An 18,502-nucleotide genomic window follows, 5' to 3' on the forward strand; every position below is an offset into this window, starting at 1 on the left:
ATTTTGCTTAATACTAATTAATTTAATAGTAATGACATAGTAAAATTTCAAAGTAGAAGTATGTCAACCCAAGGTTCTACAATGGGTCACGCTAGTTTCTTGGTGACATCACTAACCAGGAATTCAATTACATCTTTTATTCATTGGATGTGAAAATATGGTTTTCATGTTTTACTGGTAAAATTTTGAACAATGGCAAAACGTCCAACTACAACAAAACAAAGGAGGAACAAACTCCGAAACACAATAAGGCAAACCGAAAAAACTGCCTGCATCAAGTGATGTCTGTATATAAAACAAATTTCTGTACCACACTCAGGGTACAGAGAACATGTAACGTGTCTCAATGCATCATCTCTTTAAGCACCAAGACATCTTCTATGCAACCTGGGTGCGGTACAAAAATTTGTTTTATATACAGGCAATAACCCCTGACACGTACATAGAGCCAAAACATGGCCATGATGGGGCAGCAAATAACATTGACTTTGTATTTGGATCTGTAAGTTGTCACTGTTTTTGGCCACTTCTGCTTTTTGGTTTGCTTCAAAATTGCCAACACATTACACGTTATGGTCATGAGTTGCGTTGTGCGAAATCTGTAGCACTGAAAATTATAGTCATCGTGGGACAGCAAGGAAAGTGGTCAGCCCAAGATGATAGGACAAGATAGATCAAGAACATTATCTGTAGAAGCCACCTTCTACCACTGCTTTAAGACAAGAAAATGGGTATATTAATTTGAAATCCTATCATCTCAAACTACAGTCATGGCCACTATAAAAAAGCAACAGTTACATATTTAAAAAGCCTTCCATTATTCCATGGTGATATCCATATTTTGTTCATACCATTTTCTTTAATTACGATGTCTCCAATGCTACAAAAATTCTGTTTATCTTTTATATAAACTCATGGAACTAGCTTCATTTTTGTTTTTAACAATTGTGCTGACATGGAACACATTTACAATTCAAGACACAACATGAGTAAGAATGAGAAACAAAAACACAGATATTTCAATGGGTGCATGATGATACAAGGTACATCATCAAAACAGTTCTCACCATATTAATACAAAACTTGCTGTTATCATATTCTGAAAGCAGAGGTGACATGACATAGTGAGATGGTGTTCCAAATATCAGTACAGAGTGCATTATTCTATGGTAAGTATTAAAAAGGAATATAGAGGGAATAGCAAACCTGAAGCCGAGGAATAAGAAAGGTCTAGAAGCTGAATTTAGTAACGTGGTTACATGTGAACATAGATATCCATATTTAGTTTCCCTATTCACCATTTAATAACATTAAACTAATCTTTTACCCTCTGTGGAAATTATACATTATTTCAGGAAAAGCTATTGTAACATGAATTATCTTATGCAAAGACATATTATTGATGATGTTACAGATACAACCAAGTCTTTTTAATACAACTATAAAAGCATTTTACAGTGCTAAATATTGACCGAACCAGCTAATACAGCTCAAAATAAGACATAGGCTAGAATGTTTAAAATGTAAATAGATTTGATCCATATGAAGTTTAAAATTAAGAGTAGCGAATGAGTAATTAAAAAAGGTTAAAAAATGTGAGGAATAATATCAAATGAAGGAAGTCCAATCCAGTTAAAAAAAAAAGTCTCATCTCTAACAGTCTGTGGCACAAAGATAAAAAGGATTCAACATGGCTGTGTTTCGGTGATGATGCCCGAGTTCGGAGTCACAAATTCTAGGAGTTGTCACTACTGAAATATGACAAACTGATAAAGGCAATCAAACTAGACTACTGAACTCCAACTGGAGTAGAAAGCAATTCTGGAATTTGTGACCCCTGTCACAGTCATCATCGCCGAAGTATGGCCATGTCGAGTCCTTTAATAAATACTGTGCTCTACAACAGTCTGTTACCAAGATAAAAGGTACTTCTTTTAACTGGATTGGACTTCCTTTGTTTGATTATATGTCTCAATTTTTTTTCAGCTTTTTGCTATTTGCATGGGGATTGTAGTCTTCTATTTTGCATGAATGAGCAATGAAGCCATGATTATCATTAAGGAGGTTTTATAACATCATGAACAGAAAAAGATTCACTGGTACTGGAAGATCAAGAATGACACTTAGTAAAAGGTGGATCAGCTACCATTTGACTATAAATTACATAATCAGAATCCTAAAATGTCAGAATGTTTTAAACAGGAGAGACTGATTGTACCAGTGCTACGTTTTGAACTTTTGACACAATTTTATAGCCTAACTCTCCAAAGGCTAGGTAGCTTATGAGGTAGATGTATAGATTGTATGTGTCCTCCATAATTAATTTTTGATGTCTTGCATTCTAGCCACACCGATTTTTAATAAGTTTCATGCATCCTGGAAAGTAGGCTCTATTAAATATGTATAAAATGGCTTTTCTTTCAAGCAGCACAATAATGCCTCTTTGAATCTATTTAATAAAATCATTAACATTTAATTATTAATATTAGCATTGACTTTACTATTATTCAATGACATCAGCACCAAACGATAAGACTAAGTCACTGTTTAAAAACACATCTTAGCATTTTCTTTAAAGACAGTACAAATTCTGGATGTGAATTACCGTACATACTAGAATATAAACTGAGATTTTTGGTCAAAAAAGGCCAAAAATGGGGGTCTCAGCTTATATTACAGTCTCTCTTCGCTACCCGATTACTGCATTTTTTTTCTCAACCACCGCAGCAACCGACACTTCCCACCCCCACCCCGATAACCAGCTTTTCACTTCTTACCCGCTTCTTCAGCAGATGCTGGCAAAGTTATGTACGGATCTGGTGCAGGGCCTTGAGCATCTGCTTCATGCGGAAACCAGTCCAATACAAAACTATAGTTGCGTCTGACAAAGAAGCAAGTAAGGGTGAAAACAGAAGCTAAGTCCCTTTATATTAGAGTGGAGAATATACCGAAGACGCAGGAGCTCAATGAGGCTATGGCCATTTTTTCCCTTTCTTGGCCACCACCAGCAGTTAATGCTGATTGTTTGAGGCAGCAGCAGCACCCGGAAGTGCTCCAGAGTAGAACTGCATTACATATGGCAGTGGATTGGGTCTCACAGGTAAGCCTGGAAGTGAGCTGGACACTTGAATATAAACACCCCTCCCCCTCCCCCCCCCCCCAATTTATACTCGAGATAACTGTTTCCCCCCCCTTTTGGGGGGGGGGGGGAGAACTTGGTTTATACTCTTGATAGGTTTATGTTCTAGTATATAAGGTAATTAGTGCACATATTGGTTGATTTACAAATTACACACACATACACATCTGTGCATTTTAAAAGATTCTAATGTATGTTTTAAAAAACTGTATTTACAAAAGAGTGAGAAATGAATCAAAAAAAAAAAAATCAGGAAAGAGGTCTAAAGTGAACAGAAAAATCAAACAAAAATATTTTTTGTGCATATCTGTAGTACAGAATGTTTCCAAAATTAATCTTGGGAAAACTGAAATGTTTTCAATAGAAAGAGTGTCCCCCATCCCAGCCCCAAACACGTACTTCATTTAAGTAGTGGTAAAGTGAAGTGTTTAGGAAATGTCCAGCTAGGAACACAGAAAACACTGATAAGGGATTTAAACGATGCACAATTAACACAACTGAGGTGTTATTTAGCAAATAAAAATAATCTTATAAAATATAATCATCATTCTATAAAAACAAAAATAGAAATACAAAGTGTCACACCAAGCAAAATCATAGATATCAGCTCTTCTCAGGGTAGATTTTTCATCAGTCATTCTTGTGATCAGTCTGCTTTATATGAAGAGTAATCCTGCGCTGATTCTCAAGGCACTCTTTCAGTTTATCTTCGGTTAGTGTCAGTCTTTGCTCTAGAATGCCTACAGTCTGCATGACAAAATAATCAGACATGTAATTTGTTTTTTTTCTATGTAAATAAGTTATTTAGTATTCACTTGCAAATAAATGCTGATAAAAGACCAATCCAATTGCAACATTTGGAAGTTTTAGTATTACTTAGAAAAGAATTTTGTTGTACAAACTGCCAACACAGGGAAGCCTCTACCTTATAAGCCACTTATTCCAACTAAATCCATGATCATTTACTGTACTTCTAAGTTTCTACTTAATATATTTCCATATCACAAGACCATTCAAAAGTAAATAGAATCATGATGGCAGATAAGGGACAAATAGCCCACCCAGTCTGCTCTTCCTCAGTAACCACTAGCTCCTCCTTTTCCTAAGGGATCCCACATGCCTCTCACACACTTTCTTAAATTCCAACACAGTCCTCGTCTCCACAACCTCCACCGGGAGGCCATTCCACACATCCACCACCCTTTCTGTGAAATAGTATTTTCTTAGATTCCTCCTAAGTCTACTTCCTCTTAACGTTTTCATATGCCCTCTCATTCCAGAGACTTTTCCTTCATTTGGAAAAGGCTCACTTCCTGTACATTAACAATACTGTTAGTTACTATTTCTTCTGGCCTTAGATAGTAGATAAAATTTGGATTTTTTTTTTTTCAAGCTTAATTTTTTTTTTACACAGAATAAATAGAATATAAAAAGCCTAAACCCCCCTAACACCCAGGCACACAGCCCATGACATACTGTAATTCTTCAACATGTAACCATAACAGCACCTACAATAACCCACCAACTCAACCCTCCCCCCCAACCTACCACCTCATACCACCCCCCCCCCCCACAGCAAATAGTCCAAACAACATAGGAAAGGTCAATGCCCAATTAGGATTGGGCCACAACACCGGCCACTGGTGCATTCGCCTCAATCAATGTAACATAACTGTCCCAGATTGGTTGAAAAGAAAGGCATCGATTACATTTAAGCATTGTCAATTTTGACATCAAATAATTGTGGTGCAGCTTAGCCACGGCAAAGGTGCGGCCTGGAATCTCTGGCCTTTCCATGCCAACATCAAAACAAGGCATCCGGCTGTAACGACCTGATGTACAAATTTCCGCTTGCAAATGGGCAAAGTTGCAGGATGAAAGTTAAGCAGACAGCCAGCCACAGACTTATCTAACCGCATACCCATAATTTCAGAGGCTAACTGCATCAATTGGTCCCAAAAGGATTGGGCCTTAGGGCAGCTCCACCATGTGTTTGAAAGTTTGCCAAGCACCACAGTCCCGCCAACAAAGATCATCACTCCGCCCAAAAATAGCTTTAAGATGAGTAGGCGTATAATGCCATTGCTACAGCATTTTGCTGCCATTCTCCACCATGTCAGATGCTATGGAGACCAGCAGCAAATACCCCCAAGTGTTTTTTCTAATCCTGAGCCTCAAAACTGTGCCCAACATACTCTCCCACAATTCTTCATTTTATTTTTGTTACATTTGTACCCCATGCTTTCCCACTCATGGCAGGCTCAATGGAAGGTTAAGTGACTTGCCTGAAGTGGGAATCGAACTCAGTTCCTCAGGACCAAAGTCCACCACCCTAACCACTAGGCCGCTCCTCCACTCATAATGAAATGGTATAGGTATCTGTAAAAGTAAAGCTCAATAGAACCTTGTAATACTATTCCTACCACCACCCTTCTAAACTGCTTGCTCAAGGAGTGTTTCCTCCATTATTAATTCTTTCCAAGCCTTTCAGCATATGAAATCTAATATGTCTATACTGGAAGAAATCTCGCTGCAAGAGGCCAAATTCCTCCTGTAATTCATCGTAAGGCACCCTCCACTAAAAAATTTTGGATTATTTTTAACTGAGGACCTTAACGCAGCATTTGAAGTTACAGTACCACAGGCCTAGCAATGGAGAACAAGAGCTCCTGAAAAATATGGTCCACCCCAGCTCTCTGAGACCATCATCGGCCCTCTAAAACACATGCATATTCTCAAGATTTGCCACAGCTAGAATCATAAAATGTACAGGCTACTAGATGTTTAAAGTTCTAGCACCATATTTATTCTAGAAAAATATGAGACTATTCCATTGTATACTCTATTTAATTACTCAAAACAGAAAGTCTACAGTATACAAAAAGACAGACAAACCAAAAAGACAATGAAAACCATCTGATGGGTCCCATAGCAGTCTAACTAAAGCACTAAAATGCTTTCATGTGTTTTTAGAGTTTCGCTGTATAACAAGGATTTGTTTGTTAACATGGTCCGTAAACTCCTTTTACTGAGTAATCAGGGCAGTTCTTTCACTTAATGGAAAGTAACTTTTTCTTTCTTATGCATCTTTCTTCTAACCAACTAGCAGCTCAATTTAAAATGTTTATAAAATCTTCCTATGATTTTAAACACCAAAATGAATTTTAAAAAGTTCCTGGACTTAATGGAATACAATAGAACAGTTTAAATTGCTTTAAAGTATTGATTGTTATTTCAAGACTAGTAAAAAAAGGCCAGTTTCTGTTTTAAAGGAAATGGGCGCTAGCAAGGGTTTCCTCGGAGTGTGTATGTTTGAGTGTGTGTGTGAGACAGAGTGAATGTGCGAGTGTGTGTGTGTGACAGAGAGAGAGTGAGACTGGGTGCGAGTGTGTGTGCGAGAATGAGAGTATTGCCAGGGTCCCCCTCCCTCCCAGTTGCAGGGTCGTCACCCCCCTCCCCGTCTCCCAGTTGCAGGGTCTCCCCCTCCCTCCCAGTTGCAGAGGGTCCCCCCTCCTTTCTTTCCTTTTTCCCAGTTGCACATTCCCCCCTCCCTCCCAGTTGCAAGGCCCCCCCTCCCAGTCTCCCTCCCTCCAAGTTGCAGGGTCTGTCTGTCTGTCTCCCCCCTCCTTTTGTCCTCCACTTTTTAAGGCACTGTCTATCCAGTTGAAACAGCTTTAGACTTGTTACAGATGGAACAACAATTTTTTTAAACGCCAATGTGAAGCAGCAGCTCCTAAGTTTGCTTGGTTTTGAGTGTATACCAATGACGGCTGCGCAGGGGAGTGGAAACAGAGATTAACCAATGGGCTTCCTTGCTTACTGTAGACTTGCGTTGCTCACTTCCACTCCTGTGTATTAAACGTCCTGCAGCATCTCCTAGGTTTGCTTGGTTTGTTTTGAGTGAACGGGGATGACGGCTGCGCTGGAGTCGGACCCGCTGCTCTGTCCCTCCCCCCTCTTCCGAGTCGACCCTGGACCCCGACGCCCGCCCTGAGCCCTCACCCACCTCCTCCAAATTGGACAGTCGCCGCAGACGCTCGCTCGCCATTCTCCCTCTTCATCCTCTCCGACAGTCCAAATCTGGACTTGGAGAGGGAGGGCGGCAAAGTTTTTTTGATGGCGGTTAGTGTGTGCAGGTGTTTCGGGATGTTTGCAGCCAGTCTCGAGCGATTCCTAGGCAGGGGGAGGGGGTTGCTGTTTGCTGCTGGCTGGGTCGCAGTTTGTTGCTGTGCGTCTGGCTGGTGACTTCACCCGAGGCGCAGCCAATCAGTGGGATTCATGACGTCATTTTGATCTACAGCACCTAGCAGACCATGGCGGAAGCCAGGATCCCAGGCATCTTCAGAACGTTGGAGGTGAGAATTATTATATAGGATAAGTTTGGCTCCATGTCATTTTAGCTAGTTCACATTGCAGTGGAGGAGTGGCCTAGTGGTTAGGGCACTGATCTTGACATCCAGAGGTGCCTGGTTCAAATTCCACTGCTGCTCCTTGTGATCTTGGCCAAGTCACTTAACCCTCCAATGCCTCAGGTACAAACTTAGATTGTGAGCCCTCCAGGGACAGGGAAATACCCACTGTACCTGAATGTAACCTATCTTGAGCTACTACTGAAAGGTATGAGCAAAATCCAAATAAATAAATAAAATAAAAAAGCAGCCACCACACTATGATGAAATTTCTTTAAACATCAACATTATGGACTGAATTTTATAAACGGAGATTCAAGTTCGGCACCATGTATAGAACAGAATGGCATGAAGTGGCACTTAGCACTGAAAACCACGACTACATTTAGGAACGACCATTTACACCAACAAAACCTTTATTCTACAACATGCCAATGACTGCGCCCCCTCTTTTTGGGCCCATGCGTATATTTTAGTTAAATCCAATTAGCACCAATAATTGCTTGTTGAGATCTCAATTGTTGGTGCCAATCGGCTTGTTATTCAATTAAATTGCACATGCAAATCGGGTGCACACAATTTTTAACACTTTTTATAGAAATCGGGGGTATATGTGCCACAGTTTTGACATGTGTATTTGATATACATTCACACATGCATATCACAAATAAGGGCCATAGTGTATCTGGATATTCAGACACTATCTTAAAGCCCTTGATGACAGATTCTTTGGAAAATTAAGTGGTGTGGTAGCCGTGTTAATCCACTTTTAAAGGTAATAAATAGAAATAAACCAAAACATAGAAAAGAAAATAAGATGATACCTTTTTTATTGGCTAACTTAATGGGGCAATGGAGGGTTAAGTGACTTGCCCAGAGTCACAAAGAGCTGCCTGTGCCTGAAGTGGGAATCGAACTCAGTTCCTCAGTTCCCCAGGACCAAAGTCCACCACCCTAACCACTAGGCCACTCCTCCACTCATTTAAATACCTGAAGCAAAATGGAAAAACATTTATGCACATTTCCAGATAAAATAGTTCCCTTTTGATGAGAGGAAACATTAGGGTTCTTCCACATGAAGCAGCAAGGAAGGATATGACAGGAGAGTTAAAAATAAGGAGTACTATGGAAAAGGATAATATGGAATGGTTATTTACCATTTCAAATATACTAGGACTATGGGACATGCCATGAAGTAAACTGGAAGCAGAATGAAAACATTAAAAAAATGTTTTAATGTTAGAACACAGTTAAGCTGTGGAATTTGTTGACAAAGGATATGGTCAAGTTAACATTATAGTTGTGTATAAAACCAAGTTTGGGCAAGTTTCTGGAGGACAATTAGGGGGAGAAGTTATCAATATGGGCAATCATAAGATGGGTTATTCTACTCTAAACTTGGGTTTATCAGTATTTAAGCCTCATTTCATAAAAATGGAATGGCTCCTGGCCGGTTAAATAGCGTTTAGCTGGCTAACTGCTAATATTCAACGACAGATAGCTGGTTATCTCCACTGAATATTCACGGTTAGTGTATAGCGGCTAATGGGCTATATCATGTGATATAGACAATTAGTGCCGATATTCAGTGCTGGGTTAAGTGGTTAAATGGAACCACATAAATAGAAGTCTTATCTTTAACTGCTAGGAACTTAACCTGTTAGCGCTGAATATCAGCTTAACCAGTTAAGTTCCAGCAGCCAAAAATGAAACCAGATATTAAATATCGGTCACTAGAAACGGCCTGGCATTGAATATCTTGACTACTACTTTGTGTTTTAGATCCCGTTCTCCTGAGGACGCCAGTAGGCGAAACATGTGACAACATGTTGAGAGCGTGAGAGACAGCGAATAAGGATATGGGTGTATACACTATTTTAACCACTAAGGACTGCACAGCATAAAAAAAGAAATAAAAAATGAATTACATCTGACTGGGACCAGTAGAGCTGTTTATCGTATCCTGTTGCAAGTATACAGTGTCCTGCCAGCCTGAGCTAAGTACACTGAATATCTAAAGTTATATCTATATTATTTTATCAGTAGGAAGGGAGGGCTGATGGTGCAGTGATGCTGTTTGTAGTAACGAGTGTACTGCTTGACAGCTTTACTTGTGTACCCAAGTCTGAGCACTGTTCACTATAATTATTTAATTTAGTTTTATGAGAAATGAGAGGCAATGTGAGGTAGTTCTTTTTGTTTTTGCCTCTAAAAAAGTTTTGATCTCACAGGGATTAAGATTGAGGTTGCTGTTAACAGGTTTCTACTCTTTTGGTATTGAATATCTGGGGTCAGCGCAGACCGCGGGACTTATACCAGCTGTCTCCTGCCGGCTCAATATCATCTCTATAATATACCACTATCCTTTTCTTTACTAACGATTCTATTAATTTCCCTATCTTCAAGGTGAGACTACTTGGCCTCTTATTCCCATTTTTGTGAAAGGGGGCCAAAGCTGCACTCTAAAATTGACAGCATATGCTGGGGTGATTATTGTGAGCATTTCAGCTACAACAGCTTCATGCTTTTTAACTGAAGCACCTTATACCTGAGTGAGAACATCTAGCTGCCCCACTATGTGCTCTAGTGTGTTTGCAAGAGTTGGTTGGATGCCAGTCTCCATGTGGTGCGCCCGTTGCTCATTTGAAGGCACTGTTGATTGTGACATGTGATGTTGTTCTGTAGGACTTTTGCTCTTTTCCAAATTCACAGGCAAGTCAGCAAAATCTACTCCTCTTGTCTGTGAAAACAACAATATAAACGTTTTACATTAGTAGCCACATAAATAGCAACCATATCTGTTGCAAAGCATTTACTGTATTTCAGTAAAAATAACCACTGCACTGATTAACCATTATATTTTTCACTAACAGTGGAGTGTGTCTAATCACTTTTTCATCAAAAAGAAAGGCCCACATATTAAATGAAAATCACTATTTAGGAGAACCTCTGCAACCTGCCTGCATTCTCATATACAAATTTATTTAAAAAAAAGAATGTGGTGCCCAAGAGTGTTATCCAATGGTCCATCCGACTCCCTCTCAACCTTCTCTGCTTCTAATGTACCTGAAAAAGTTTTATAAGTTTTTGCCTCAACAGCAAGTTATTTTCTAATTTTTTTCAGCTTCCTTATCGATGCTTTCCATTTAACTTGACAGCACTTATATTGCTTCCTGCTTTTTTATCTGAAGCTTCTTTCCATTTTTTGAAAGACTTTTTGAGTAGAATAACCTCTTTCACCTCATCTTTAAACCATGCCAACTATCTTTTGGTCTTCCTCCCATTTTCTTTTTAATATATCTGGTCTGTACTTCCAAGATGATAATTTTAAACATCCATGCCTGACTGAAACTCACCTTTGCAGCTGTTCATTTGTTTTTTTTTTTAACATTTTCTTCAGTTTATCATAATTACCGTTTTGAAAGTTAAATGCTAATGCAGTGATTTTCTTTGGTTCTTGTTATTAACTCAAACTTGATCATGCTATGATCATTACTGCCAAGTGGCCCCCAACACTGTTACCCCTCATACTAAGTCTTGCATTCTCCTAAAGACTAGGTCAAAAATAATTCTCTGTCTTTTGCTCCTCAAACATATAACGTAAGTAATAACATACTGGAACAGACCAAAGGTCCATCAAAACCAGTATTCTGTTTCCAACTATGGCCAATCCAGGTAATAAGTACCTGGCAAAATCCCAAAAGAGTAAAACAGATTTATGCTACATATCCCCAGGAATAAGCAGTGCATTTTCCCAAGTCCATTTTAATAATGGCTTATGGACTTTTCTTTTAGGAACTTGTCCAAACCTTTTTTAAACCCCGAGAAGCTAACTGCTTTTACCACATTCTCTGGCAACAATATCCAGAGTTTAATTACATGTTGAGTGAATAAATATTTCCTTTGATTTGTTTTAAATTTACTACTTAGTAGCTTCATTGCATGCCCCCTAGTTCATGTATTTTTGGAAACACCTCTATCCATTCCACTCCACTCAGTATTTTAAAGACCTCAGTCATCTCTCCCCTAAGTTGTCTTTTCTCCAAGCTGAAGAGCCTAGCCTCTTTAGCCTTTCCGCATAGGGAAGTCGTCTCATTCCCTTTATCCATCGCCCTTCAACTATATCTGTTTTGAGATGCGGTGACAAAATTGCACACAATATTCAAGGAACAGTCGCACCATAGAGCGATACAAAGGCATTATAATATTCTCAGCTTTGTTCTCCATTCTTTTCATAATAATCCCTAACATTCTATTTGATTTCTTAGCCACCACTACACACTGGGCAGAGGGTTTCAACGTATCAACGACACCTAAAACCTTTTCCTGGTTAGTGACTCAGCATGGAACCTTGTAACTTGTAGCTATAGTTTAGGGTTTCTCTTTCACACATGCTCACTTTGCACTTGCTCACATTAAATGAAGTCTGCTATTTGGATGCCAAGTCTCCCAGTCCTGTAAGGTCCTCTTCCAATTTTTCACAATCCTCTTGTGATTTAACTACTTTGAATAACTGTTTGTGCAACAAATTTAAATCACCTTATTTGTTATTTTGGTTTCAAAATATGTTAAAAAGCAGCGGTCCCAGAACAGACCCCTGGGGAACCCTTCTCTGTACCTTTTTCTGTTGAGAATATTGACCATTTAACCCTACTCTCAGTTCTTCATCCACAATAGGACACTGTCTCCTATCCCATAACTTTCTAATTTCCTCAGGAGTCATTCATGAGGTATTTTGCCAAATGTCTTCTGAAAATCCAGATATGCAACCTCGACCAGCTCACCTTTATCCATGTTTATTCACCACTTCAAAAAAATGTAGCAGATTGGCAAGGCAAGATATTTCCCTTGACTAATCTCATGTCGGCTTTGTACCACTAATCCATGCCTATGTATATGCTCACTTTTCACTCTATTCCATGTACGCACCACAACCCAAGAGGAAAAAGGAACATAATTCATAAGTGGCAGAATTAAGAATGAGCAGAACTGGTTCTGATTTACAAACAATGCTTTTCTACATGGCCCTGTATCTCAGTGATATTTGCTGGAAATGGAACTAACTATACATTTTTATGACTCTTTCAGAGACTGTTTCAAATTTACCAACATAAGTTTGCACAATTTTCAAAAGAAATCAGATTCAATCTAAAAGCACAAACATATAACTGCTCCTATACGCATAATATCCTGCCTGAAAGATAAATTAGATTATATTTTGACTTCTTGTGAACTATTTAATCAAAATAGCTTCACAATGGAAGACTGATGGAGAAAATAAAGAGGATAGGCATAGAAAACAAAAATGAGGACGTTATGCCTTTGTATCACTCCATGGTCTGCAATTCTGGTCACCACATCTCAAAAAAGATATAGTGGAATTAGAAAAGGTACAGAGAAGGGCAATCAAAATGATAAAAGGGATGGGACGACTTTCCTATGAGGAAACGCTAAAGGGGCTAGGGTTCTTCATCTTGGAGAAAAGACAGCTGAGAGGAGATACGATAGAGGTCTATAAAATGAGTGGAGTGGAATGGGTAGACATGGATCGCTTGCTTACTCTTTCCAGAAATACTAGGACTAGGAGAAACAAGTAGCAAATTTAAAACAAATCAGAGAAAATATTTCTTCAGTCAAAGTGTAATTAAACTCTGGAATTCGTTGCCAGAGCATGTGGTAAAAAGTTAGCTTAGCGGGGCTTAAAAACGGTTTGGATAACTTCCTGAAAGAAAAGTCCATAAGCCATTATTAAGACAGCTATGGGGAAAATCCACTGCTGATTTCTAGGATAAACAGCATACTGTATATAACCTTGAGTGAAATCTTTCAAAAAGGTTGTAAATAAATCCCAATAATTAAAATGCATTGATTGTACTGTTTTGGGATCTTGCCAGGTACTTGTAACCTGGATTCGCCACTCTTGGAAACAAGATGCTGGGATAGATGGACCTTTGGTCTGTCCCAGTATAATAAAACTTATGTTCTTATGAGATTGCAGAGGAAAACTAACAATTATGCATAATCTTGCAGGGTAAAGGTCACAACTATCCAAGCAATTTTAATGGTAATTCTTCAACTGTACTTAATATACTCATTGTTTATTTCATCAAATCAAGTAGTATAATACCTTGGTAGAACAGCCTAGTTGATAAAACAAATAGAGATGAGAACTTCCATACCTCTGTAACACGTGCTTTTGTGGAATTATGATGTGAGGGCATGAAATGACCATCCATAACTGGAACACTTCCATTTACATTTGTATCATGTAGCTGAGTTTTTAAAACATCGCCATAATCAGCAATATCAAAGTTAGTTTTCCATACCATTACCTGTATAATAATTAAAAAAAAACCATTAAGAGACGTCATATAATATCTATTTATTTAACTGTAACTAATATTGTATGATGTGAAGTACAAGCAGTCAAACTCACAGCTCACATAACTTGTGTTGCATATTGAATGGAAGGACTCTTTTAGAGAATTCTAGGAAAGCAGTTGAACACGCATGACAGTCTCATGTACCACTGGACCTGCTGCTCTTCATTTAACCGCATTAACAAAAACCTTAAAGATCATCCTTTTACTGTCTATACTTCTCACAATCAAGGGCATGTGGCAAGTTGTTGGAGTGGACTGAACCCTTTGGATATGGTATTCTCCCTCCAAGAATGGCACCCACAATAGTATTTTGTTATATTTTACATAAATATTCTGATAATTGGGCTAGAGAGAAAGGAAGAAGATCAGTGTCCAGTTTTTTCTTTCTCAAAAAGGTGTTAAGGAAATGAAGTGGTCTATCAGTCTCCTGTTCCTAAGTGTCTTTGGAGCCAAAAATTCCTGAGGGATTGATTTGGAGGCATATTTTCAAAGCACTTAGACTTACAAAGTTGCATAGTAACCTATGGAACTTTTTAAGTCTAACTGCTTTGAAAATGAGCCCCTTGGTTACTTAATATTCAATTTTGAACATTTGTAAACCGCTTAGATCTTGCTATGATACAAACAGTATAGAAATTCAAATAAAGTAAAGTCTGCCTCGTGTCTTTGGTGTCTTGTGGTGAATATAGATGACCACATGGAAAAGGCCTGGTGATGATGCTTCTGATCTTGAAGGATCCCGTCATGTGGAGGATTAAAAAGAAGAGAGTTGTTCAACCGATGCTAAATCCAGAAGACTACAGAAAGGACAGAAGAAGAGGTAATATGATGGATGCTGCCACAAACTTCTTTCAAGTATTTCTACAGGTCAAGGAGGTTTGTCTTGAGATCTCAATGAGACATCCAAATGAAAAGGAATAGCTTTTTCCATTCTCTGTACAAAATATAGGAATGAAATGTCTCTTTATGGGGAATGATTATTTGTAGGCTGCAAAAGGACTCCAAAGGGCACCAAGATAGTAATCCTTTGAACCACTCTACAGAAGCCATCATGATCAAATTTCATAGATCCCTCCCTACTCATGACTGACTGGGGGAAAAGTCAGAGAACTGACTGCCTTGGAAGCAGCTAGTACCTAAGGTACTGGTTTCATAACAATCAAGGTTGAGAATCAACCTAGAATCCAGACAGATGATTAGCAGCATGGTTACCTACATGAAATCTGACAAACAGCACCGGCTATCTGACCAAGAGTTAATCTCAATGCATACAGCACGCACAAAAATCACCTGGACCAGAAGGAGAGAGAAAATTAATGCTGTACAGATGTTGATCAAATGCCTCCAACACCAACCTGTCCAACTGTAATAACCTTATTACCCAAGGTATTCCTTAAGTAGGCCTCATCAGGGATTGGCCATTTACTAAGGCCATGCAGAGATGTTCCTAGGGCCCAATGCTCAAAATTCTACTGCCCAAACAGTGCCACAAAAGAACTCCCCAATGCTCATGGCATGCAAATTGTATACACACCATTAGCACTGAGCATTGGGAAGTAAGGAGGGAGGAATGTGCCCAAAACATGCACAGACAAAGGGACCTCTACATGGCCTGGAGGAGGTGGCACCAGCACGGCAGTGGTCGGCAGAGAAAGTAGCGATATAGATTCAAAGGAAATGGGTGATGTACAGGACCTATACCAATCTATGCTGCTGTAAGGTATATGCTTCTCTCCTCACACTTAAACAGAACAAGGGAATCACAAGGAGATGCAGATAATTCAAGGTTTAAAAAATTTACACTTGCAAGACAAGGTAAAAATGCTATTTAGTTTTATCAGGAAGTCGATGCTTATTTTTCAAGCAAGTTCCCTTTCCGCTCTTCTGTCTTTAGCAGGATTATTCTACTAAGCCCCCTCTTTCAGAAAGCAGCAGATTAGGAAACATTTGGAAATGAAAATCCATCAGGAGAACAAGACCGGGCAATTCAAACCAGCCTGGCATGCTTTTGGAACCAGCTTAGAACAACCCTAACGCCACCTCCAAGCTGGCATAAGGTTTTCTGTGGAAAGGGCACCCTTCTTCTGTGCGCTTTTCTTTAAGGATCAGGGGAAATAGGAAATGACCACCTTTGTAATTTGTGTTGATCTGGGGTAAGCTCCTTATTTCCCCCGGGTAGGTGCCTCGGATCATTGTGTGCCAGCAAATGCAGGCGCTAGTCCAGTGCTAATGGCCTCTAGCATCTGCGTTTACTTCTGAGCACCAGGACCCTAGTAAAGAAGCCTGTTTCAGTCTGGGATGTGAAAAGATCCTCAAAACACAGCCTGGAAGCATTCAGTCTTTGTGCCAAGGGAACCAAGATATCAATACAACATTTCGGTTTGGTACTTCTTGCAAGCAGAATCCTTCAAACCCCTCTGATGTTGACTGTGTAGCCCTATATCCCTGCAACAGCCTGCAGAGCTTAGTTACAGCACAATCCTCACCATTCACCCTTCCTCCCACCAAAGAGGAGACAAAAGGAGTGCAGCACTCTTGCTCTTACCTGCTGGCGATTCCTCTGCCATCAAAATCATAAGTAGGAAGGAGGAGGAGGTGTGGTGGGGACTGAGGTTGAGAAAGAGAGCAAAAGGTGTACCATAGGCACTTCTCTCTCTCATCCTTATTTCACTAGTGCCTTTCACCAACCCGTCAACACATGAAGTACGCTCCCTTTTCACCTTCTACCTCCCATGTCCCACTATGGTGGCTCCTTACAGGAGTCCAGTAGCAGAGGCCTCTCATATGGCAGCAAGAGTAGCCAACATCCTTGGTCCACAGCAGAACTGTTTCTCTCTCACCATCACAGCCCAGCAGTAAGGAGCTGTCCCAGGACACTGCAGCAGTGAAAGTTCTCTTCTCTGCAAAACTTTACTTGCAAATCTATCAAGACTACTTGCATTTAACAATTTGTAGGCAGCACACAAGGATAAAGAAATAACAGCAGTAGGCAATGAAACCAGCAGTACGATACCATCCATATAGTGAGCATGCAGTAGAGAGTTGCACGGGGACAGAAATCTTACCCATCCCCGCCCGTCTCTGCTGGAATCTTAACCGTCCCCACCCATCCCCACTGGAATCTTACCCATCCCCACCCATCCCCGCAAAAATTTAAACCATCCCAACCCGTCCCCACCCGTCCCCGCAAGAATTTAACCCCATCCCCACCCATCCCCGTAAGAATTTAATAGTACATAAAAGAAAGTTCCAGTCAGCTCCCTCAGTCTCTTTCTGGATTTGAGCCACAGCACTGTAGGCAAGGAAGGAACGGAAGTTGGAACTTGGAACTCTGGTGCGCACATGTAAGATTTGTCTCTGATTCACTGGCAATGTGTGCTGAGAGGCCGCCACATGCACGCGCCAGTAGGTCAGGTGACATCTGATTCTCGTGCCTGTGTCAGAGCTGAGGTCTGTGCACCAGCCTGGGAGCAAAGAGGATTAATAGTAACATAGTAAGTGACAGCAAATAGACCTGAACGGTCTATCCACTCTGCCCAATAGTCACACTCATGATGAATTCATCATTAAATCAATGAGTGTGATATTATATACTTGATTATGGTCTTTCTTTCGTGTTTCTGGAACAAAGACCACAGAAGTCTATCTGGCCCCATCCTTATGTTCCAACTGCTGGAGTTGCCATCGAAGCCCACTCCAGCCTATTCATGTTCTCATTTGTGGGACACAGACCGTAAAAGTCTGTCCAGCACTGTCCTCATGTTCCAGCCACTGAAGTTGCTGTCTAAGCCCTTTCCAGCCCATCCTACACCAGATTGCCATGTATGAGACACAGACCATACAAGTCTGCCAGGTATCAGCTCTAGTTCATCACAGCCAGAGTCGCCATCTAAGTGTCACTTGACATATCCATACACATGCAGCCATTTAAGGTTAGCTTTTATATAACTTCCATTTTCTAATTAGAGATCCTCTGTGTTCATCCCACGCCTTTTTGAATTCCATCATCATTTGTGACTCTACCACCTCCTTAATGGAAGACTTTCCACATTTATGCTGTTAAAGCAAGGAAGAAGAGGAGGAGGAGACAGCACTCAAATAAATTGGTATTTGGTAGATGAGAGGCTGGTGCAGGTGCAGCTTACACTTCCACGGGAAGCCCACAGAACTGGTTCCATCCCCGCGGGAACCCTGCAGGAACTGCCTCCGTCCCCGCGGGAACCCCGCAGAACTGGTTCCATCCCCGCGGGAACCCCGCAGGAACTGCCTCCGTCCCCGCGGGAATCCCACGGGTTCCACGGGATTCCCGCGGGGACGGAAGCCGTGCAGCTCTCTAGCATGCAGTAACTGTGACTGTACTTATGGAGAGAAATTTAGAAACCAGTCCAACTAAGCCACTGGTTAGTGTTTTGCATAACCAAGACAGATAAGGTTCTCAGCTCAGACCTGTGAGTTGTAGTTTTAGAAAGGCAGCATACTCTCAACCATAAGTTTTTGTTCTAGGACTGGGAGACTGTGGGAACACAATGAAGGTCACTTTTGTTTTCTGATTTTAAAAAAGGCAAAGTGCA

At 40.2% G+C, this 18,502-nt stretch overlaps 1 protein-coding gene across 6 annotated transcripts in view; it reads right to left on the reverse strand.

Moving 5' to 3' along the window:
- Nucleotides 1–3,214: 3,214 nt before the first annotated feature.
- POC1A (POC1 centriolar protein A) overlaps nucleotides 3,215–18,502 on the reverse strand; it is a 122,474-nt gene continuing 107,186 nt past the window's right edge. For all 6 annotated transcript variants that reach the window (XM_030205889.1, XM_030205886.1, XM_030205888.1 and 3 more), the window contains 3 exons: nucleotides 13,728–13,880; nucleotides 10,097–10,288; nucleotides 3,215–3,886 (listed from right to left, as the gene is read on the reverse strand). In XM_030205889.1, the coding sequence (XP_030061749.1) occupies nucleotides 3,770–3,886; nucleotides 10,097–10,288; nucleotides 13,728–13,880 (462 nt within the window). In that variant the 3' untranslated portion in view covers nucleotides 3,215–3,769. The remainder of the gene's footprint in view (nucleotides 3,887–10,096; nucleotides 10,289–13,727; nucleotides 13,881–18,502) is intronic.

This window comes from Microcaecilia unicolor, chromosome 6 (genome assembly GCF_901765095.1).
Source record: "Microcaecilia unicolor chromosome 6, aMicUni1.1, whole genome shotgun sequence".
Taxonomy (NCBI): domain Eukaryota; kingdom Metazoa; phylum Chordata; class Amphibia; order Gymnophiona; family Siphonopidae; genus Microcaecilia; species Microcaecilia unicolor.